Source organism: Mandrillus leucophaeus, unplaced genomic scaffold (genome assembly GCF_000951045.1).
Source record: "Mandrillus leucophaeus isolate KB7577 unplaced genomic scaffold, Mleu.le_1.0 Scaffold365, whole genome shotgun sequence".
In the NCBI taxonomy this organism is placed as follows: domain Eukaryota; kingdom Metazoa; phylum Chordata; class Mammalia; order Primates; family Cercopithecidae; genus Mandrillus; species Mandrillus leucophaeus.
The window spans coordinates 395,882-420,504 of NW_012103865.1; the positions used below are offsets into that span (position 1 = coordinate 395,882).

At 42.8% G+C, this 24,623-nt stretch overlaps 2 protein-coding genes and 1 gene segment (V, D, J or C); all 3 read left to right on the plus strand.

Moving 5' to 3' along the window:
* LOC105546604 overlaps positions 1 to 24,623 on the plus strand; it is a 261,509-nt gene that overhangs the window by 115,943 nt on the left and 120,943 nt on the right. The gene's annotated exons all lie outside the window — the stretch shown is intronic.
* The window catches only part of LOC105546599, a 135,936-nt gene continuing 116,753 nt past the window's right edge, over positions 5,441 to 24,623 (plus strand). The window contains 2 exon segments of the V gene segment in view: positions 5,441 to 5,622; positions 5,910 to 6,202. Coding sequence covers positions 5,589 to 5,622; positions 5,910 to 6,202 — 327 coding nt within the window.
* Positions 17,198 to 20,776, plus strand: LOC105546598 (trypsin-2-like). Of its 3 annotated transcripts, XM_011989858.1 has the most exons (6): positions 17,198 to 17,237; positions 18,265 to 18,424; positions 18,778 to 18,819; positions 19,476 to 19,735; positions 20,137 to 20,273; positions 20,574 to 20,776. In XM_011989858.1, exons 1-6 carry the CDS (start codon positions 17,198 to 17,200, stop codon positions 20,724 to 20,726), a joined length of 792 nt encoding a protein of 263 aa, XP_011845248.1. In that variant the 3' UTR covers positions 20,727 to 20,776. The 3 variants fall into 3 exon arrangements, with proteins under 3 accessions (XP_011845248.1, XP_011845249.1, XP_011845250.1); XM_011989859.1 differs by lacking the exon at positions 18,778 to 18,819; XM_011989860.1 differs by lacking the exon at positions 18,778 to 18,819 and having other exon boundaries at positions 18,265 to 18,421.

A 24,623-nucleotide genomic window follows, 5' to 3' on the forward strand; every position in this document is an offset into this window, starting at 1 on the left:
AAAAATTATAAAGGCAGCTAGAGTGAAGGGTCAAGTCACTTACAGAGGAAACCACATCAGGCTAGCCACAGACTTCTCAGCAGAAAACTTATAAACCAGAAGAGATTAGGAGACTATTTTCAGCATCCTGAAAAAAATTCAACTAACAAAAATGTTATATCCTGTCAAACTAAGCTTCAAAAATGAAGGAGAAATAAAATCCTTCTTAGACAAGCAAATGCTGAGGAAATTTGTTTTAAGTAGACCATCCTTACAAAAGGTCCTTAAGGGAGTGCTAAATATGGAATCTAAAGAACCTGCTGCCATAAAACACTTGAGCACATAGCCCATAGGCCCTATAAAGCAACTACACTATCAAATCTACATAACAACCAGCGAACAACATGGGTATGAGATCAAAATCACACATATCAATACTAATCTCAAATATAAATGGGCTAAACACCTGCTTAAAAGACATTGAGTGGCAAACTGGATAAAAACACAAGACCCAGCCATCAATGCCTTCAAGAGACCCATCTCACATGTAACAACATCCACAGGCTCAAAACAAAGAGAGGGGAAAATATCTATCATGCAAATGAAAAACAAAAAAGGACAAGAGTTGCTATTCTTATATTAGATAAAACAGATGTTAAACAATGAAGGCCATTACTATAATGATAAAGAGTACAATCCAACAAGAAGACCTAACAATCCTAAATATATATGCATCCAACACTGGAACACCCATATCTATAAAACAAGTTCTTCTTGGCCTATGAAAAGATTTAGACAACCAAACAATAACAGTGGCAAACTTCAAAACTCCACTGACAGTGTTAGACAGATCATTGAGAGTGTTAGACAGATCATTGTTAGACAGAAAACTAAACAAGAAATGCTGGATTTAAACTCAACACTTAACCAGTTGAAACTAATAGACAAATACAGAACACTCCACCCAAAAGGAATGCTTATACACTGTTGCTGGAAATGTAAATTAGTTCAGGCACTGAGGAAAGCAGTTTGGAGATTTTTCAAATAATTTAAAACAGAGCTACCTTTCCACCTAGTAATCCCATTATTGATTATATATCCAAAGGAAACTAAAACATTATACCAAAATGCACTCATATGTTCAAAACCATGCAATTCACAATAGCAAAGACATGGAATCAACCAAGGTGCCTATCAATGACAGATTGGTTGAAGAAAACATATACGCTATGGAATACTACACAGCCCTAAAAAAAAATGAAATCAGGTTGTTCACAGCAACATAAATAGAGCTAAAGGCCATAGTCCTAAGTAAATTAATGCAGGAACAGAAAACCAAATACTACATGTTCTCACTTACAAGTGAGAACTAAACATTGAGCACACATGAACATAAACATGGGAACGACTGACACTGGGCACTACTTGAGGGGAAGAGAGAGGGAAGTTGACATGGGTTGAAAAACTACCTATTCGGTACTATGTTCACTACCTGGGTGCAGTATACCCATGTAACAAACCTTCATATGTACCCCCTGTATCTAAAATAAAAGTGGGAATTTTAAAAAGACTAAATATGTTAAAACTAGTACTCTCTAAATTTTATCTACAGTCATTAAAATCTCAATTGTTATCTCAACTGTTTTTGTTTTCTAAGAAACTGAAAAGCTGGATAAGGTATATGAACACAAAGAATTTATGAGAAGTCCCACTCCTGGTTAGAAGTCTATGTACGATGTTTCAGGCCATAGGTAATCAATCACAAAGGCTTTACCTGGCAGGTTTACAGGGTGTGGAGAGGCTGTTCTGTCCACCCCAGACTTGGTGCACAGCCAATGCATTGCAGCCTTTGAAGGGAGTTGCAGTCAAGGACCCCCTGGGTGGTCACACCCTTGTGCATATTTATATTGCCAGTTCAGGATCCTTCATTCTTAGGTCTCTTTATCTGAGGTCTATGTAGAGGTCTTCTTCAGGTGCCTCTGTCAAGGCCTCCTAATAGGAGAGGAAGAGAAAACTTAAAGACACTTTTCTCCACTCTGAGTACCCAGTGAGTTTCCACTTTCTCCTTGCAGGGCCCCCCAACAGTGAGACAAACCCATGTCTGTACTAATCCAGCTAACCCTTGACCAGGTCATTTCCACAGAGAAAAATGGAACAGGGGGAGTCAGTACTTTCTCCGGCTTTAGACTCTTGCTTACACTATTGAAGGAGGTAATTAAAGACTTAACTCTTTCCTTTTGGGCTTGTTGCTTTAATTGGCTCACTACCTGGGTGCAATATACCCATGTAACAAACCTGCATATGTACCCCCTGTCTCTAAAATAAAATTTGAAATTTTAAAAATATGTTAAAATGGGTACCTAAGTCCTCAGCACTCTTTTTCAGCTCTGCTGAGCTCCTGACACTCTAGAATAATCAAAATGTTAATTAGAAAGAACACACTTGGAGTACTTTCACTATCTGACTTCAAGACTTACTATAAACCCACAATAATCAAAGGAATGTGGTACTGGCAAAAGGGCAGACAAATAGGAAATACACATTAAAACCACAATGAGATACCACTAACCATCCACATACCCACTCAAATTAAACCACCTGGCAACACCAAATGCTGGCAAAAATTTGGAGTCCCAGAACTCACATATATTGTTGGTGAAAGTGGATAATAGTACAACCAATTTGGAAAAGGTTCTAATAGTTTCTTATAAAACTAAACCCCTATGATCATCTATCCCTATGAGCCAGCAATTATGCTCCTAAGTATTTACTTAGGAGAAATAAACACATACATCTACAAAAAAAGACTTAAACCAGAATGTTTACAGAAAGTGAATTAATCATTGCCAAAACCTGGAGACATCTTGAATGTCCATCTCCAGGAGAGTGGCTAAACAAACGGTAGTATATCCATATGGTGACATATTCCACTGCCACAAAAAGGAATGAAGTACTAATACACATGACTTGGACAAATCTTAAAAACATTATTCTGAGTGAAAGAAACTTTGCATAAGAGAGTGTATGATGTTATTCCATTTATACAAAATTCTAGAAAATAATAATTTATAATAAAGAAATGAGAACACTGGTTGCCTCTAAGGGGTTAGCAGTGGGGAAAACTAAAGGCATGAGAAAACCTTGGAGATGATGGTAATATTCTATAATTTGGTAGGTTACACAGTGTATGCATTTGTCAAAACTTGTTTAACAGTATTCAAGATTTGTGCATGGTGCTGTACGCAAATTTTACCTTAAAAACACCTTGAACTCCAGTTAATTACATGTGTGCTCAACTGCTTAGAAGTGAAGTATGCCTTCAACTGACTTTTCAATGAATTACAAAATTAGATGGATTAATGGACGAATAGAAGGATGGATAGATGGATAGTTATGTGGTAAAGCAATAATGGTTTTATCCAGAACCTAGGCAGTGGGTACACGCATGTTCACGGTATAATACTTTCAGCTTCTATAGATGTTTGAAAATTCTCATAATAAAATGGAAAATAATGGCACGATTCTGTGTATTTTTAAATAAAATCAACTTTGAAATACGCTGATAAGAACCACATCGCTAATTAAAGAAGTGAAGTACAGGAAGGTTTGGACTGTGTGTTTCTGTGTAAAAGAAGAAAGAGTCAGATTTACATAAACTTGAACAAGCAAGAACTATTATTTCTAAGAACATGTACCAAAACACTTAAAAGACTGTCTCTGGAGAGGGGACTTACTTTTTGTTCTCTGTTATAATTGAATCATTAACTATGTACATGTATTAATTCAATAAATAAACACATTAAAATTAAATGAGAGTTTAGTATCCATAATATTCCCTGAGAGAAAAATGTAGAGACCACTGCAGTTTGAAAAGCATGAAAAGGGAGGGGAATATGTTTGCTGGTTTTTGTTTTTGTTTTTTTTTTTCCAAACAAAGAGAATACTGATGAAGAGGCAAAGATTTGGAATTTAGTGAAGAATAGGGATCATTTGTTAATTTTCAGAAGCTTTTAGGATAAATGAAAAACATGCTGGGTTATTTTGGTAGAGAGTTTGACACAATTGACTAAAAGATTTAAAAATATATCTACATGTCAATAAAAACTGAAGTATTCTATACCTTTTACTACTTCTACTTAGCAGAGTTTACCTCAAGCCACTGTCTGAGTCACGTCCAATAGATGTAAAGGCTTCACACACACTCCTCATATGAACAAGTTACTGAAATATTGTTAAAGTGTCACATTTTCTCTATTATAAGGTACATTGCTTTTCACAATTCTATTTTCTTTGAAATATGAGTAAGACCTATAATCAATCTTCACCTTTAATGTGGTAGTACTAAACACCACCCAAAGGTAACAATTAGGTATTTAATAGAACATCTTATAATAGAGAGAATCTCAGAATCAAATAAGATAGGTTAGTTTTTGCAAGGCTGTCTTTCTAGAGTTTCCTAGTATTCTGTAGAGTGTTAGGCCTATCATTTTCAGTTACCCACCAGACTGTACTTTACTAAGGCACAGGCAACTGCAAGAGTCAGACAATACTTGATAGCGTTGATAGTAACACTTGAGATTTGTGATCACATAGGCATTGATTTGAGTCCTGACTCTGTTACTTACTCTTGGATTATATGAACTTGGATAGGTTATTTAAGGTCTCTAGGTCTTACCTCTAAAATTTCCTAATCTGTAAAAATAGTGTGACAATAATAAATAGCCAAACCAAAAAATAGACTTAAATAAATGTATGAAAAGCAGAGTAAGTGCTCAAAAACTTAGATCTACTTTTATGCAAAAGTGAACTATTTTAAGCAATTACGTGATATGAGAAATCAGCTTGATAATGGAAAAAGATCATAGCATTGTGGCCAAGTTTTACACATGCATGATCTGTTTCATGGCCTAGACCGAGTTGAATTAGAATAGAAGAAACTATATTACAAGTATCCAGGAATTAAGCAAAGACAAAAAAATAGTTATGACTGTGACAACTGAAACAAGGGAAGAGATATAAGAGACAACGCATTTAATTTGTGAATTGGAAAATAAGGTAGGTGAAGAAAAAGAGAGGCTTATAGAATTCTTGAGCCTAACGTGCAAGAAGAACAGGGATGCCATTTGTTGGGAGAGGGGAACTGAGGAATAAGAGCCCGCTTATTGGTGTGTGTATGTGCTGGGGCAGGAATGAGTTCAGTTTGAGATAACCATGAAGACCCAGCAGACAGCTGAAATACTGTTATGAAGTTCCTTTGTATTCTAACATATTATCTTTAGTTCTTTGAAGTCAATTCTGCACCCCACTGTTTGCTCTACACCCAGACAGTAGCACAGACTGCTGTTCAGTAATGACAGATGGTAAAGTGGTGGGAGAACAGTGGTGAGTTGCTGGTGCATGCTGCGAGGCTTGGGCATGAAGACTCATCCTGAGTGAAGAACCACACAGTTCCACCAGGGGGAAGACTGATTTTTGCATATCTTGCAGAAAATCAACCACCTGTTAGAGGAGGGAAACAGAGCAGGAAGGAGCTACGCTGTAGGAAGCAAAGATGAACTTGAGTTTCACTTCTTAGTGCCTTTACTCAGGGGAGAGGCCATCACTTGAAGATGCTGGGTTTCCTGCTCCTTCTCCTGGGACGAGGTATGAGCCTTGGATTGTGAGGAGTCTGGGGTTAATGTTAATGCTGGGTGGAGAGGTGGAAAGACTTTCTCTTCAGAGAGTCTGAAGCCACCAGACAGAAGATGAAGGGGATATGTTAGATTAAAGGACCATAACAGAGTAATTGTTGACACAATAAAAAGGAGGCAGTGCCCTGGGGTCCTTTGGGAGCTGAGGTGACATTGGAGTGATAAAGCAGAGACGTTCCTGCCTGGCGAGACATCTGACTCCAAGCTTGTCAGTCCTCATGAATATCTCTCTGGAATTAGGTTCTGTGTTCAGTGCTGTCATCTCTCAAAAGCCAAGCAGGGATGTCTGTCAACGTGGAACCTCCGTGACATTCCAGTGTCAAGTCGATAGCCAAGTCACCATGATGTTCTGGTACCGTCAGCGACCTGGACAGAGCATGACACTGATTGCAACTGCAAATCAGGGCTCTGAGGCCACATATGAGAGTGGATTTGTCATTGACAAGTTTCCCATCAGTCGCCCAAACCTAACATTCTCAACTCTGACTGTGAGCAACACGAGCCCTGAAGACAGCAGCATATACCTCTGCAGCGTTGAAGACACAGTGCTGGGCACAGATCAAAGATCTGAGTAAGAACCTCAACTCTCTCCTACCCAGTTCCCCTTACATGAGCCTGAGGGCCCTGCCAAGGTGGGAGAGGAGGAGGAAACCACAGCTCTTGGGCAGACACAGCTGTTTCTGTGCTTGTGGGTGGGCATGGGTATGAATGGATAGACTGGGGATGAGGAGAGCATCTGTAGGACTAGCTGGAGTGTTCTATCCACAGACAGGAAGGGTAGCTCCTGGAAAGCTGAGGGTAAAATTTCTTCTAGAAGGGTGCTCAGAAATACCCAATAAAAACAATCAGATACAGTTTCCTTCAAGTGGCAGGGTCAGTAATACCCTTTAACTGTTTTATCTCAAGGCTTTTTTTAGCTGGTTTTCTATCATAATATATTTTGGCAGAACTTTAGTCACCTTGAAACAAAGCTGGTACATTACATTAATGACATCTGGTTGTTCTCAGTCAATAGGAATTATAAAGCTCTCTAGATGCCTCAATATGACAATATGACACATGTATCCCAGGCCAACATAAAATCTGCGAAGTTCAGGAACCTTCTATAATGGTGAGTTTTGGAGTAGTCCAGAGGTTTGGGGCATGTCAAAATATCTCCTCTAATGTGAGAAGTAAGCTGCTGCACCTTAGATCATCTACCACAGAAAAGAGGTACAATGCTAAGTCTTTGGACTTTGAATTAAACTTTGGATATACTGCATTTGATTGTGCTACTCTATTCCATTTACTATGTAATCTGTAAAGCTGGAGCCATTGCAAGAGAGGGTTCTGTGGCAGAACAAGCCCATGTTGAAAGCTTCCTGCTGCTTGGGCCATAGACTAAGCAGACCCAGTTTTTCTTGAAGATCCTATGATAGATACGGATGCTCTAAGGAGATCCTGACATTCCCCAATAAGAGAATCACAAGGCAGTGTGGAACAGGTTCGCTGTGCCCTGATTGGCACTTCAGACCGTTGCATCTTGGGCTATACTTTTGTTGCTTTCCAGATCCCAGAGAGAAAGAATGCTCACACACACAAATTACATGAAGAGTGTTTATTACATACAGGCAGCAAGGGAAAACAGAGGCCTAAGATTCAGGGAAAGCCAGTTCCACTAGGCTCAGGAAAGCTGCCGATGGTGGATGAAACCTTGTCTATGCCTTCCCTACTTGCTCTGCCACTGAGGGACCTCAGAGAGCAGCCACTCTGGGTGTTATATCCTAAGCAACTTGACATGCTTGGCAAAACATTGAAGGACATCCTACTTCTAGAAGGGACTGGAACAGAGCCCTGGCTGTTCTAGCCAGTTCCTCCTTATCTCAGGATGTTACATTACCAGCACATTGTACAGTTATTCTTGAGAACTACAAGCAAGAAATGGGGAGGTACTGAGTTGGTCCAAGGCCACCTGGAGAACTGCCCTGAAGACAGGTGCAGAGTTTTGGTGTAAAGCTGTACTTTTACCGGCCAATGACCCCCTTTTCTTTTGAAACGTTGCTCCTGGCTCTGTAACAGATGTCTCATAATGGCATTCAGAACAAGGTATTATCTGATCTGCAAAACTGTAACGTTGGCTGTGCCCAGAGCATTCTCTCTGTTATTAAATGGAAAATACATAATCAAGACCATACTTAAATACAGCTGGAAGAAGGTACAATTCAATTTCAAGAGCACATCTCAGAGTGTCATGGTACCCACTCATGCTTTTCTCCTCTTACCTTCAAACCACACCCAAGTTTCATAGATATTTCATATTTCCAGTTGAGAAACATGAGATCATTTTTTTCAGATGGGTCTCCATATTATTCTTGAAGGATCATTACAGTCTAACCAAGTATGGTTCTGAAAGGTAGTGGTGAAGGGAAATCCTCTTGGGGCCAAAACTTAAATCAGTATACCTGATTGTTGTCCACATTTTATTGAAGAAGAGATGGCCAGAAGTATAGCTATATCTTATATTCAATTTTCTTTCATACTATCATCTAGTCTTCTTACCTATTCAGTCATATTTTTCTTCTTTTTGCTTCTCTATGCTACAATCTGGGTAATTTCTTTAAAACTACTGTTTAGTTTACTAATTCACACCTCAGCTCCAGTAAGCCTCTAATTTAACGTTTCAACTGACTTTGTTCATCTAAATTATATTTTTTATTTCTAGAAACTCCATTTGGGTCATTTACAAATATGAGTTGTCATTTTTGAACGCATCTTGGTCCTTGTGTATTTTAAAATTATTTTCTCTTTATAAGTATATTAAGCATCTACTGGGAATTCTTATCTGGCAATGCCAGCATTTGATGCCTTTTTGCATCTTGTTTTCAGTAGTCTGCTGACTCTCACTCAGGGTGGCCTATTTCCTTGTCCACTGTGTAATTTGATGTGAATTTATCTTTCAGAATTCTTTAAATACTGGAGTAAACGTGGGTTTTCTAGGAAATATTCATGCTTGCCTCTGTCAAGAAATTGGAGTGCTACAGACCCAATATCATTTTATTTTATAATTCTCAGTATATATCTTCTTGGTCATAGAATGTCTATCTCAATCCCCAATGGACTGACTGTTCAGTGACCATGAATACTCAGAGGAAATTTTTAAAAATCCTTCACCCAAAGCCAACACCAAGATAAATAATATTCTTTGTTAACTGCTTCTAGGATTAGTTTTCTAGCTCATCCTTTCACTAACTATGTATCTCTTTGTGTACCTCACTTTATAAAGGAGTGATTCCTATCTAGTTTCTGGTCCATGTAAGGTCCCATGGGTCTTCTCCAGTTTCCACGTGTACTAATTCTCCAGGTCACAGGAATACACATGTATACCCATTTTATCTCATGAGTTCAATGCTAGCTTACCTTCCTGCCCCATGCTCCCATTACCATAGGAAGTTGACAAATTTACCTACAGTGAAGTCTTGGATTATGAAGCACCTTCCTATATTACAAAATTGCCTCTTTAAAAGCAGTAAAGCACTGTGGTTAGGAACTTGAACTTTGTCAAGTGACAGACCTAAGTTTAAAACTTGGTTCTTCTGCTATAACACTAGGTGTAACCTTAACAAGCTACACAATTTCTCCATGCCTTAATTTCTCCATAGAAAATAAGAATAATAGCCAGTTTTTAAATGTAAGTTTTTAATAAGAAAGTGATGCAATTATCTGTAAAAAAGCACACAGAGACAAAATATGCAATTGGTGCAGTTGCTACCTAAATGTATTTCTCACTATAAAAACATATTTTACCACTAGCAATTCCTTCCTCAAGAATAAGTAGGACCCTCTCTCAGAAAATTTTATTTTTACAATTGTTTCTCTTTTAGCTATTTTAACTAAATAGAAACATTTGTGGTATTATAAAATATGCATATTATCAAAATAAAAAAGTCAAAATCACTCAGTTTAATAAAATTAGATCATAAAATATGTAGTTTTAGAATTTATTCCCTTAACCCACAATATTTCATGAATATCATTTCGTGTCAAAAATATTTTACATTAACTTTAATAAGAATAGTTCAATATACTGATGACCATCCTTCATACAATCAAAACCCATGACAAAGTATATATCCATAGGCTAGATGACATGGTTATTTAATTTTAAAAAGCAATCGGTTGTGTGTGTTGAATTATTTCTGTTACAGACTCAGAAGGAAATCATGAAAGCCCTCCTAACTCTACTTGCAGATGGCTGGTTCCTTTTTATTCAGGTATTAACTTAAATGCCACCTCCCCAAAGAGACCCTTCCTGACCACTCTACATAACAGCACTTCAGCAGTCATCCCATATTATATTATCACTTTACCCTATTTTAGTAATATGTACTAATCATGTACTGAAAGCAACGTATGTGCATCCCATTTCTATACCTCTTCACATGTGCATAAATGCATGCACATGTACACATGAATGCAATGAAAACAAGAACCTTTTCTGTCTTCTTCATTGCTGCTTCCAAATAGCATAGAAGAACTCTTGGAATATCACTTCAGGAATTCAATAAATATTTATGAGTAAATAAATATGATTTCAAACATAAGAGGAAAATTTATACAGCTGTAGTGGATTTCCCTGGAGGAAAACTCTACAAAGGCATTTGAGTTTACATAATCTAAGCCCATAAGAAAATTAACTAGATTACTCTAACAGGAAAGGAATAAGCACTTCAAACTTTATATTTTTTATTCTTGTTTTAAATTTATGTTTTAGTTGGGAGGAGGATACGAAAAGATTAAAGGACACAACATTACAGCTAGATAGGAGGAATAAGTTCCAGTGTTTTACAGAACTGCAGGAGGACTACAGATAACAAGCTTTGTATTTGAATAGAAAGGTACACATGTCGTGTGCCAACCCCCTTCTGCTGCCTTACCCAAGACTGGGAAATGAAACAGAAGATACGGGTTCTACAGAGGGGCAAAGTGCAGAACTTGCTCAAACACAGTGGCCCAGGGTGGAAGGTTCTCAATTGGAATTGTGTTGGTGCCTGTGTGGATGAAGCACTCAGTTCTGAGCCTTGGGAGCCTTTTGAAGGCCCTCCTGGCCAAGACGATCTTGAGGAAATGGCTGACCCATTGGCTGCCTTCCAAATGGATGACACAGTCTAGAATTTTATAAGCTAAACGAGCAAAAGGAACCCAGTTGACTGGATTTATCACCAAACCTATCTTGTGAGCCTCAATCTAGAGCTAGTATAATTTAGAAAAATACATACATACATCATATATTAAACTCTGAGTATCATGAAACAGATCCTAGATGTTATAATAATAAGAACCTACATGGGTGTTTCTCCCACACTCTGTACTGGCTTTCTTCTGCTTCCTGTCTAAGGCAGCCTGGACTCACTTAAGCAGCTCTAATAGGCCAAACAAGAGTGGTCAAGGAGTGGCTGAAATGTGAACAGAAAGACTCACCATTATATTACAGCAATCAATCTATCCTTAAAATAATTTAGGTTTAGTCTCAAGTGCTAGAGGCTTCCCCATTTACCCATACATGGAAGCCTGAAGAATAAACAGAACTATAAACTTCCCTCCGGGCATAAAACCTGCGTGTTTTCCATGGCCATCGACTCCATCTTACAAGTCAGACTTTTTTGGATCACACAGAGGACTCCCTTCACTCTCCAGATTCAGTGATTCCTGGGTGGAGATAGTAATGAAAACAATTCCTTATTGGATAAAGAGAAATTGTGCCATGGGGTAGATCAGTAGCTTAGAAAAAAAATAATAATAATAATGGATGAGGAGAGGAGCTGGAAGTTTAGGGTGCAGACAGCCTAAAATCTGACAATCTGGTTGGAGAATTATAAAGGATACTGGAACCCAAGGAGGAGTTGAGTAAGAGCTTAGAAGAAAGATGTGGTGGGATTTGGAGAAGAAAGTGTTAAAAAAAAAAAAAAAAGAATTTGGAATCTGACACTTTCCAGACTACTAGGAGGTCTGAAAGACTCAACTCTGTAGCAACATGAAGGGGAACAAACTTCGTCTGAATAGGGAAGGTTCTAGTATGATCTCTGCTTTCCTCAGACAAGTGACCCTGGAGAAGTCACTTCACCTCTGAGCTTTAGATTGTTCATCTCTAAAAAGGAGATAACAATATCTGCTGCCTGCCACCTCAGTGAGGCTGCACCAAGGATCAGTTTGGAGGAGGCAACGCAGAATGCCCTATAGCAGAGCATGGAGGCCCTAGAGTCAGATCAACATACTTACATCCCACCTTTACAACCTACTGGTTATGTGACCTTGAGCAAGTCACTTCACCTTCAGAAAGCCCATTGGAGCTCTGTAAAATGGGCAATCCCATAGGTGGTTGTGATGATAAAATGAAAAAACCATTCTTATATGAGTTACATGCCATATAGTAAGTTATGTGGTAACTTACTTGTTTTTGGCAGAACAATTATTTTCCTTTGGGTAAATGCCCAGGAAAGGAATTGCTGGGTGGAAAGGTAGTTCTCTTTTAAATTATTTCAGAAATCTCCAAAGTGCTTTCTGCATTACTTTTTCCATGAACTAATTTACACTCGGGCCAACAGCGTATCAGCATTCCCTTTCCTCTGCAGCCTCAACAGCATCTTCTTTTTTTTTTAATAATAACTACTCTCCAGCCACGCTCTTTCAAGGCCAATGTGGGGAAGAGCCATGAACATCCATTTTCCCGAAGAGAATTCTTGCCTGCCCACTGGCAGAATGCTTGTTTTCATCTGTCTTTCTTGTTTTTCAAAGAAAAACCAAAGGTAAAGTGGTATCATCTTCCACACCTAAACCAGTTTGTAGCTGCCAGAGCCTGCTGGGAAGGGGCCGGTCAAGCACGCATTGATCTTGTCACCTGGAATTTGAGAGATCAACAAGCCCCATAGCAACCGACCATACAACTGCCCATCAGCGCCCATCCTTTCATGGGATTAGCTCAATTCTGGCTCTGCAGACACTGGCAGCCACAGGTCACAAATCCTGGGCCTCTGTGGGCTTTCCTCATCACCCAGGGCCACAATGGGCTGCCTGTCCTAGGCAGAGACACAGCAACATTCTCTTAAACTGAAAATAAACTTAAATCCACTTCACCAATAATCCTCTGAGGGCACAGTCCCTGCCTCCTTCCTCGGGGACTTTAAAACACACCTCTCTCTGACCCAAACAGGTAGGTGAGATCTGACTTTAAAGAGGGGAAAATCGGGATGAATTGGGGTATCAGAAATGAATCCCAAGTGTTTTTGTGTAGGAACAGGCATCCACATCCCAAACTGTACCTGGGGATGGAGGAAAATGCAGGAGAGGAGGAGAGAAAAAAAGGGGGACAAAGTGGCTAAAAGTAATTGAAAGCTTCCCTTTTGGTTCTTTCCAGCTCTGGTTGCTTTGCCAAGATCATAGGTGAAGGCAGGGTCAGTTCTGGCTGGGAGCTGCTGCTCTGGGAGATGGAGAGTCACTTCACCTCCAGAAAGCTCATTTGATCATCTGTAAAATGGGGAATCCCATAGGTGGTTGTGATGATAAAATGAAAAACACATTCTTAACTTGTATGAGTTACATGCTGTATAGTAAATTATGTGCTATATAGTAAGCTCACAAAAATGATTCACTGTTATCATAATTGAAGGACAGTGGTTTGGTGTGCTAAGCGCTAAATACAAGCCAGAAAGATGTCTTAGAGAAGTAGACAAAGAAAACTGTAGCTCAGAATGAACAGTACCAAGAATGGCATGTCCTCCAAATTGAGCTCGGGCAGTTGGATCTGAACCTATCCTACACATGTGAGTCTATGGTATGAAGTAACAGTCTCCACCTATAGCTCTCTTTGCTGCCTATAAGGTCATTCATTTTTGAACAAAGCTGACCCCAGACTATACTGTGATCATTTAAGGAAGAGCACAAAATACTGGAGAAGGCTAGTCTTTAAGCTCTAGATACAGAAATCCTCATATTCTTGGGTGTTCCCTTTCAGACAGAGAGTCAGAGCCACAAGCACTGATCCAAAAATCCCCTTTCCAAACAAATTTTCCATCTTCTACCAAGGTTCACCTCCCTGTTTAGTGCACACTGGTGTCTACAGTTGCTAGAGCAAGAGTCTCTCCTTATCCTCCAAGGCAGGAGTTCTGTGAAGACCCCGTGACAAGGGGACAAAATGAAACATATTTAGGGACAACACAGGAAAAACTCATATTGTCAATGCTCCAAAACCTGGCTACCTCAGGCTTGGCCAGTTATGCGTGAGCAGAGAAGTGTGTCATCTACATGGCAGTCATGGCCTAGATGGGTCTGGAACTGTGGCAAGGTAAGGCTCTAAGACAAAGTGCCAGGAGAAAGATCAATTCAATCATCTATTTCTGCCAGGAAGAACAGCACCAGGAAGGAATCAAATGTACCGTTTGTCCTCTGGGGACCTCTGCCTTGATCCTCAATGAATCTCCTGTTAGATGCCACCTGCAGCAATTCCCATACTTCACAATGCTCTCCATTGCTTCCGTTGGCCTTATGATCAGCTCTGCCAAGATCTGTATTCTTGGGAAAGACAGAATCCTTCTCAATCTCATTGTCTTCCTCTATAAATGGAAATAATTTTGCTCAGCACAAATCACAATTAGCATGTTTGTGGGAAGTTAAACTGTGAAACTCAGCATAAACGAAAAGCTATGCACCACTCTTGCTTTCTTAAAAACGTGTAAAGCTGTCAGACACCATACACCATCTAAGTACAGCAGTGTTAGGTTTGAGCCCAACAGTGATTAGATAGGGTACGGGGTGGAGAGGGTGTCTCAGAGCAGTGGGTCTCCTGGCTGTCAGGAAGCTGGATTGGTGGCCATGCCAGGAGTTGAACTCGAAGGTACTTTGTGTGTCCTCTCAACTCCATGGGCCCCACTCTGGCATTTTTTCTGATTCCCTCTGGTTTCCATTTGCTTCCTGCCTCTAGCGCCTGGCCATGTCAAATTTCACCACCAAGTTTCTGAGCTTTTCTCATTTTGTTCATCGTCTTCAGAACACTGCTACTTCTTTTACCTTTCAAAGAATTCAAACTTGAACTCTACTCACTCCTGCCCATCACCAGCCTGAACTCAGAGTTGCTGAGAAGGGAAAGCACCCTCATAAGCAAGCTCCTCCTTTCTTTACATCACTAGACCTGAGTACAGACAGCATCTCCATCTCCACACTGCTCTGGCCAGGTTATGCCTCAGTCAATTACACAACTGTGTCTTAGTAGCATTGGTAGGGCCCAAATCAGGGTATTCTCTGGGAAGATTCATTTTGTACTGAGCACAGCATAATCTCACTGCATCGAAGATAGAAAATTCTAGACCCACCCCTCCACATCTTCGTTATTGAACCCAATATGTGACCCATTTACCATGTGCTAAAATCTCCACCTTCTGCTGATTCTCAGATCAGATCATAACCCAGATTTACCATGGTCCAAAGTCTGATATCTCATCGGGGGCATGTCATTTGGGGGCATGTCATTTGGGGGCATGTCATTTGTTGTTTGGAGAGCTCATGGTAGGGGTAATAGTAATAGTAATAGTAATAATAATAGTAATAGTAGGGGTAATAGTAGGGCGATTTCTAGGTCATATAGTAGAAAGGTGATGGCAACTAGGAAAAATTTTATGGAGAAAGGAATGCGAGCAGAATTTAGTGGGTCAAAGCCGCATTCATAAGGGTCGGTTTTTTCTGTGTAGGGGTTGAGTTGAGGTAGTCAGAATATGATGATTATTAATAGTAGGATCAGAAGGGTGTTGATTATTAGGGCTAATACTAGGTTAATTACTCTTTATTGAATATTGTCGAAACTGGCTAATTGGAAGTCAACTGTACTAATTATACTAAAAGAGTAAGATCCTCATCAGTAGATAGAAATATAGAGGAGGCCGGGCGCGGTGGCTCAAGCCTGTAATCCCAGCACTTTGGGAGGCCGAGACGGACGGATCACGAGGTCAGGAGATCGAGACCATCCTGGCTAACACAGTGAAACCCCGTCTCTACTAAAAATATAAAAAATTAGCCGGGCGAGGTGGCAGGCACCTGTAGTCCCAGCTACTCGGGAGGCTAAGGCAGGAGAATGGCGTGAACCCAGGAGGCGGAGCTTGCAGTGAGCTGAGATCTGGCCACTGCACTCCAGCCTGGGTGACAGAGCGAGACTCCGTCTCAAAAAAAAAAAAAAAAAAAAAGAAATATAGAGGAATAATCAGACTACATCTACAAAATGTCAATATCAAGCGGCGGCTTCAAAGCCGAAGTGATGGTTTGATGTGAAGTGGTATAATAGTTGGCGAATAAGACAGATAGTGAGGAATGTAGATCCAATGATAACGTGGAGTCCGTGGAAGCCTGTGGCAACAAAGAATGTCGAACCGTAGATACCATCGGAAATAGTAAAGGGTGCTTCAAAGTATTCTGAGATTTGCAGTAGGGTGAAGTAGATGCCTAGTAGAATTGTAATGAGCAGGGCTTGGATTATTTGTTTTCGGTTATTTTCTATTAGACTATGGTACATAGACTATGGTACATAGTCACACAGGTGATTGTGACTCCTGATGCAAGCAATACAGAGGTGTTTAAAAGGGGTACTTCTAGTGGATGTAGGGGAGTAATTCCTGTTGGTGGTCAGTGGCCTCCTAGGTGGGGCTGTCAACCTCGAGCAGATGGGCCAGTTTGCATCGCCCTGAGTGCCAATAGCCAGGGCACCGTGAGGCTGCATAAAAAATACCTATGACAAGATGCACATGAGACAGACAAATGTCTTCACATTGAAGAAGGGGAGGAGTGCACCGTTGATTTCCATGCTCCAGAGGCACTGAGTAAGCTCCACCTAACCTGTGCCCCCTCCTTCTTTGCAACACTTCTCATCCTTAAGCCTTGGTAGGAAGGAGAGCCATCTGGAAGCCCAGAATCCTATCGGATGCTGAGTCTCCCTTCTCCTTATCCCTTAGTTTTGGAATTCTTATTCCCCAAAGCCTTAGATTTAACCGTGCCACACGCTGCTTGGAGAGAAGCATTTTCATATTCACAGGAACGAGCCTTAGATACAACTTTGCTCCTCTCATGGGGGCTTCAGGACACTGAAAAGCAAAGCTTGTGACCAACGCTTGCCCTTCCTTAAGTACATTAAATACATCCCCAATAGTTAAAAAGATTCCTAAACAGCCAGGCCATTCTCCCTCCTTCTAACCCTCACCTCCTCGGCCTGAGAAATCCCAGCTGTGTGATCCGGGGCTTGATTTTCCCTGTCTTCCCCATCCCAGCATCCTTCCAGGAAACAGCCAGTCTCCCTCTCTGCTCTCAGAAGGCAAGTTCCCTTATCACCTGTGAATCACAAACCCACAGAGTGGCCAAACACAGCCGGGCTGATGCAAGACCCTGGGAAGGGGAAAGCTGCGGGTTTGTTGGTCTTGGGAGCAGCAGTGACCCTCACCTCACAGACACTTCCTCTCCCAATCCTCGGGAGGTATAAAGACGGGTCCTCCACCACCAGTCAGGCACACTCTACCACCATGAATCCACTCCTGATCCTTGCCTTTGTGGGAGCGACTGGTGAGTTTCATGCCCTGCCTCAGGCCCCACCCACCCCTTTCCTGGCAGACACATGCCCTTCCATTCTTGCCACCTCTCTTCTTTTGACTGTGCTCTGATATTCTATTTCCTCCATCTGGCATCTCTACTTCCCATCCTCCCTGGGCTCTCTTTAAGCCTCACCTCTTTCACCTTCTCCCTGATTTCACTCCCACCACTGCAATTCATCCATATCCGAGCTGGGGATAGAGATGCTGGGAAGGGAGACCAGGTGAGGCTGGCCCATGAAATAAAGCAGTAGGCTTCAGGCTTGGCTCCCACAGCACCAGAATACCTCCACTATAGCTGCTCTTAACCTCGAATGCACCTGGGAGGTGGAAAAATTACTCGTGCCAGAGACTCAACTCTAGAAATTCTCACTTCATTTGTCTGGGGTGCAGCCTGTGTTCCGGGCTTTTAAGCTTCTCAAGTGATTTTTAACATTTCTAGACATGCAGCCAAGGTTAAGAATTGCTGTTCTTTTGGACAATAATGACATCTACATTTGTTTTGCCGAAGTGAGCCAGGGGCTGCTCTCAACTCTGCCCTTATTACACAGATCTGAGCTGAGGGGGAAGCTGGTCATGGCCAGGTCTACTCAGCCAGGGGGTTTTCCTAGCTTGACCAAAGTCTCCTGACCATCCAGGGCTTAAATAGCCAGGTGGAGTACACAGGTGGTGAATAAAAGAGAGAAGCATTCAGTGGGTGAGACAGACACATCCCAACTCCTATCCCACTGGAAGCATTGTGAGGACATTCCTTGCATCCTCAGCCTGGTGACCCCAGGAGAGATCTGAACACCTGCAGGGTACCTAGCTATGTTCCCTTCAGACACAGAGACTTGGGAGCCACATCCAGTGATGCTCACCAGGAGTGGCAGCGCTCACTCCCTTGCCTAGCCTCACTGAGCTTCTTAAGGATTTCTAATTAGCAGAGAGCAACTGCACCCTGGGAGCACCACCCCTAACATGCAACTGACTTGCCTTCTCCCTTCCCGTCTCCATTCCAGTTGCTACCCCCTTTGACGATGATGACAAGATCATTGGGGGCTACACCTGTGAGGAGAATTCTGTCCCCTACCAGGTGTCCCTGAATTATGGCTACCACTTATGTGGTGGCTCCCTCATAAACGAACAGTGGGTGGTGTCAGCAGCTCACTGCTACAAGCCGTAAGTGTGGGGCCCCTGACTGCAAAGTTCCAAGCCAGGCTGCCTGGGAGAGCTTGGCTTCAGCCCACGGAAGTACTGAGGTTGGGTAGGATGGATGGGAGAGGTGGTAGAGAAGAAAACTTGTTGGCAGCAGCTGACTCTCCAGAGCAGAGAGTGAACACAAGACAGGAACCTCTCACACCCAGGCAAATCCATGAAACAGCAAGGGTTGTGGTCATAAAACCAGGCAGGAATGATCTTGGAGTGGACTGAGCTTGTGAGAGAAGAAGGCAAGTACTTTTGCTGGTTAGCTACACATTAAAGCCACCTAAGAAAGAGTTTTTAAAAATACTGATGCCTGTGTCCTATCCCAGGGCAATTAACTCAAAATTTTCAGGAAGAGGGTGTGAATATCAGTATTTCATACTCTACTTCTGGTAAGTATAGAGTGTATAGACAGAGCTGAGAACCGCCACCTACGCCAAAAATTCTCAAACCTGAGTATGCATCAGAACCACCTGCAGACTTGCTATGGCACAAATCACTGGGTCCCATCCCCAAGGTTCTGATCAGTAGGTGGGGGTAAGGACCAAGAATTTACATTTCTAACAAGTTTCCAGGAGATGCTAATGCTGTGGCTACCCTTGGATTAGATTACACAGAAGGGTGGTGCTCACCAGGCCAAGAAGGGAGGGAGGAACAGGCACTGTGCACAGTTAGCAAAGGCTTGGGGTGAAGAATGCTGGGAAAAGTACAAGGAGCGCTTTGTGCCCACAGTGCTGGTGACTGTGGAAATTGTGTGAAAGAGGCTGGGAAGACGGGATGAGGAGCAGCCTCTGGTTCATCCCTTTGACTCTTCCGCACCCCACTAACAACAACCTCTGAAGCAGAAAGGTCCTGGGTCTCCCACCTGCACTGACCCACATCCCTCTACTGCCCATGTGATATGGCCACGTACTCCACCCCATGGCCCCAGAGCTGTCCATGAGCAGGGAGCTTAAGGACCCTGGGGAAGGTGGGAATGGGTGCCCCGGCTGTGGGAGAAGGTCTTCACCATGTCTGCCCTTCCCAGCGGACGCATTCAGGTGAGACTGGGAGAGCACAACATCGAAGTCCTGGAGGGGACTGAGCAGTTCATCAATGCAGCCAAGATCATCCCGCACCCCCAATACAACGAGGTTAAGAAATATAACAATGACATCATGCTGATCAAGCTTTCCACACCTGCTGTCATCAATGCCCGTGTGTCCACCATCTCTCTGCCCACCGCCCCTCCAGCTCCTGGCACCGTGGGCCTCATTTCTGGCTGGGGCAACACTCTGAGCTCTGGTGGTGAGTGGCACCCTTTGTCCTTCTACTTCCCTCCATCCTCCCAATTTCCAGAATGAAGCATATCCCTTAATTTGAATCCTCTCGCCCCCAGGCTTAAGATACATTTCCAGTGCCCATTACACACAGGCTCTGCACTGAACATGAGAGAGATGCAAAGTCTAAGGACTTGGCTCCTAATTCAAAAGACAGGACAAATGGAGAACTTGTTGTGATCACATCTTGGGAGGGGTTCAACAATGATCATTCTGGGAACTAAAAGCCAGAGTCCCTTGCCAGGACTTATGTTTTGGAGTCCTCTCCAGGAGCAGTGTTCCTATTCAGTGTTCCATCCTAGATTATTGTCTCCTTCTCTGGCCTGACCCACATTTCGACTTTCTTTGATCTCTGCCTGATCCTCACAGCCGACTACCCAGACGAGCTGCAGTGCCTGGACGCTCCTGTGCTGACCCAGGCTGAGTGTGAAGCCTCCTACCCTGGAAGGATTACCAGCAACATGTTCTGTGTGGGCTTCCTTGAGGGAGGCAAGGATTCCTGCCAGGTGATTTGAACAACCCTTCCCATGCTGAAGCTCCCACTGATACTCAGGCTCCATCTCGAAAAAAGATTTCAACTCCCAAGGCGGTGGGGTGGAGAAGGCTCCCTGCAGTGTCCCCATGGAGAAGTGAGGAAGGCTCCCTTGGGCTGCATGCTCTCTGCTTAGGAAGAACAGAGAATGAGCCACTGTGAGAAGGACGTGGAGCCATAGAGCTGGCTGGAAAGGGGTCTTTTAAGGTTCAGAGTAAATATAGCTATATTCCTCCTCCATCTGTCCATACAACTTGTACCTTCTTCCACCCAGGGCGACTCTGGTGGACCTGTGGTCTACAACGGAGAGCTCCAAGGAGTTGTGTCCTGGGGTTATGGCTGTGCCCAGAAGAACAAGCCTGGAGTCTACACCAAGGTCTACAACTATTTGGCCTGGATTAAGGACACCATAGCTGCCAACAGCTAAACCCCCAGTCACTCTGCAGTCTCTATACCAGTAAAGTGACCCTGTTCTCACTATTTGTGTCTGTGCCTCCTCCGTCACACTCCTTCACACTGGAAAGCATCCTCCAATCTCTGGTCAGACACGACTGTCCCCCTTAAAGGTAAGCAGAGCCCCGAGCTCCCAAAACGTGTTGCATGGTATACTAGATTAGCCCATACAAAGAGATGGAATCCAAAAAGAATAAGAAGCTTGGGAGAAAAGGGGGTACTGTTTTCAAGAGAAACGTGTGTTTCAGAAAGGTGGTCTTTTGGTGGGGAGGTTGATTTTTATTTGGGCTTCTCACAGTGGTTGGAGCTACTCTACCTTCAGAACAACCACAGCACAGAAAATGTGTCAGCATCTTCCAGACAGCCCAAAAAATTTGACGAGCTAAATCTTATAGCTAAACTACAACAATAATTACAAATGCTACTGATGATGACATGCCTCTCCCAGGAATGTTTTGGTACCAAACCCTCAATCAAGCCCTCCCTTCTCATTGACCTGGAAAATCAGACTCAAGTAAATCTCCCTGGCCCCCTAATTATCCCTGAACTCCCTACTTCCATCTCTGTGAGCAGCTAGAGAGATGTCCCGCCTACCATAGCGGGAGCCTGACTGCAACTTGCGAATCAAGCCCAGCTCTGCACACTGCATTTTCCTCTTCTTTGACTTTGGGATAGGACATTGCAGTGAATCCCTCAGCTAACACCAGCTCCCCACTCTGACCAGGGAAAGAAACTAGAGAGGGTCAGGATTCACCCATTTGATCAATTAACTGAGAAAGGATTCATTTTCATAAAACTTGTTCGCCTTTAAGACACTTCAAATGAGTTATTTGGGACTCTTTAAAAAAGGTAGAAGGAAAGATCTGAGGGCTGTGACACCATCCAGCCACTCTGGCCACATGTTGGCTGGCTTGCACCCACTGGACACAGCAGAGGGAGGCAGGCCTGGTGGCAACTCTGGCACCTGCCAAAGCCTCCTCGTGGCAATTCTGAGAGGGCCCATGTTGGGTCCATAGCTCATCCAAGCTTGTCACCGAAGATCCAAGCAAGCTTCTCTTTGAAATTCCACCTTCACCTTCTGTCCCAAGTGGTTGTGGACACCCCTGGGAGCTGGAACCAAGGGCCAGGAGCAGCCAAGGGAGACAGACAAGTTCAGAGCACATTTCCTGCTACAGGGAACACAGCACAGGCCTCCAAGTGTCCAGGGAGCAGCGTGCAAATTGCAGTGATGAGTAGAGTAAAACTCCTACATGGAGCACAGCATTCCTGGCCAACACAGGGGACCTCAGTCCACTTGCTGTGCAATACATCCAAGTAAGCATCAGACACTTGTTTGGTAAACAGTAAATGTGTCAGATCAATTACCTTGAGAGGGCCATCTCGGCTCCAGATGTGTGATTCGTATGAGGAGACGGCTACCACTCACTATCTTCGGAGGAAAGCAGGGATCAGGGCTCACACACAATGGACAGATACACACGGGTTACCCAGAAAGTCACTGCATACAAACATCACTTTGTTCAACAAGGATTTTGTTTTTATGGAGTCCAAAGGCAGACAGACCATAGTTCACCTTACAGCCTTGGGTTTGTCTGCTTTTGGAGAGAGAGATATATATACACAAGATAGATAGACAGACAAGATAGATACATTTTTTCCCCTTTCTTACCATAATGTCAATGCCTCGTCTGAATATTATCATCACTCAAGAGTCAAGGGAAGAACCAAACGCTTCATAGAAACAGGGCTGGGCAGGGAGTGTTAGTTTCCACCATTTTCCGTCTCCATTCAGATCATTCCTATCAAAGCCCAGCTGGTTACCTGAAGCCAAGAGACAGACATAAGGATCCCAGTGGCCTTCCAGACAGCTACTTCTACCTCCTACCTGGGCCACTTAGAGTCTTGACACAGAAAAGTGAGTCACCCCACTCAGAACGGTTGTCAACAGAAACAGGGCATGAAAAACACAGATAACCATGGCATTTCTTACAAGTGGTCAGTGTAAACTAAACCAACACTACCACCAACAAAAACACAAAACAAGCAAAAAAATCCTTATCGAAAATTCAAGACAAACTACTCTGTAGAGTCAGGCCATGAGGTTGCCTTTTCCCAGGCCACACAGCTTTCCCAGTCCATTTGCTCACATGGAACCGTGAGATGTGAAGGTCTCCAGAGCGTGTGCTCGGGATCGAGGCTGGCACTGTTCACCTGTGGGTCCAGAACAAAGGGCAAAGAAGCAGAAAGCTGCAACTCTGTCCACTGCCACAGCTTATGCCCTCCTTCCCAGAGAGGCTCCGAAAAGCCCCCACCTCAGCCTTCACACAAAACATCTCCTTCTGCCTCAACTACAACCAGGCTGGAGTGCCGTGGCATGATCTCTGCTCACTACAACGACTCCTGGGTTCAAGTGATTCAGCCTCCCAAATCGCTGGGATTACTGACTCCCACCACCATGCCCAGCTATTATTTTTCTTTTTGTTTTTGTATTTTTAGTAGAGACAGGGTTTCACCATGTTGGCTAGGCTGGTTTTGAACTCCTGACCTCAAGTGATCCAAAGTGCTGGAATTACACTGTGTGCCGCCGCTCCTGGCCTGGGCCCCATTTGAAAAAAAATAATTCCAACTTTTATTTTACATTCAGGGGGTACATGTGCAGGTTTGTTACATGGGTATATTGTGTGATACTGAGATTTGGGACACAAATGATCTCATCACAGCAGAGAGCATAGTACTCAATAGGTAGTTTTTCACCCTTTCCACCCTTCTTCTCTCTTCCCTCTAGTAGTTGTGTATTTATTGTTCCCATATTTATGTCCATGTGTACCCAATGCTCAGCTCCCACTTATACACGGGAACGTGATATTTGCTTTTCCATTCGTATGTTAATTTGCTTAGCATTATGGTCTTCATCTCCATCAATGTTACTGCAAAAGACATGATTTCATTCTTTTCATGGCTGCATAGCATTACACCGTGTATGTGTACCACATTTCCTTTATCTAGTCTACTGCTGATGGCCACCTAGGTTGATTCCACTGTTCACTACTGTGAACAGTGCTGTGATAGACATTCAAGAGCATGTGTCTTTTTGGCAGAACAATTATTTTCCTTTGGGTAAATGCCCAGGAAAGGAATTGCTGGGTAAAAAGGTAGTTCTGTTTTAAATTATTTCAGAAATCTACGAACTGCTTTCTGCATTAATTTTTCCATGAACTAATTTACACTCGGGCCAACAGGGTATCAGCATTCCCTTTCCTCTGCAGCCTCACCAGCATCTTCCTTTTTTTTTTTTTTTTTTTTTTTGACATTTTGATAATAGCCACTCTCCAGCCAAGCTCTTTCAAGGCCAACACAGGGAAGAGCCACAAACATCCCTTTTCCCAAAGAGAATTCTTGCCTGCCCACTGGTAGAATGCTTGTTTTCATCTGTCTTTCGTTGTTTGACAAAGAAAAACCGAAGGTAAAGTGGTATGATTTTCCACACCTGAACCAGTTTGCAGCCACCAGAGCCTGCTGGGAAGCGGACCCTCAAGCATACATTGATCTTGTCACCTGGAATTTGAGAGATCAAGAAGACCCATAGCAACCGACCATACACCTGCCCATCAGTGCCCATCCTTTCATGGGATTAGCTCAATTCTGGCTCTGCGGACACTGGCAGCCACAGGTCACAAATCCTGGGCCACTGTGGGCTTCCCTCGTCACCCAAGGCCACAATGGGCTGCCTGTCCTAGGCAGAGACACAGCAACATTCTATTAAACTGAAAATAAGCTTAAATCCACTTCACAAATAATCATCTGAGGGCACTGTCCCTGCCCGCATCCTCGGGGATTTTAAAACACACATCTCTCTGACCCAAACAGGTAG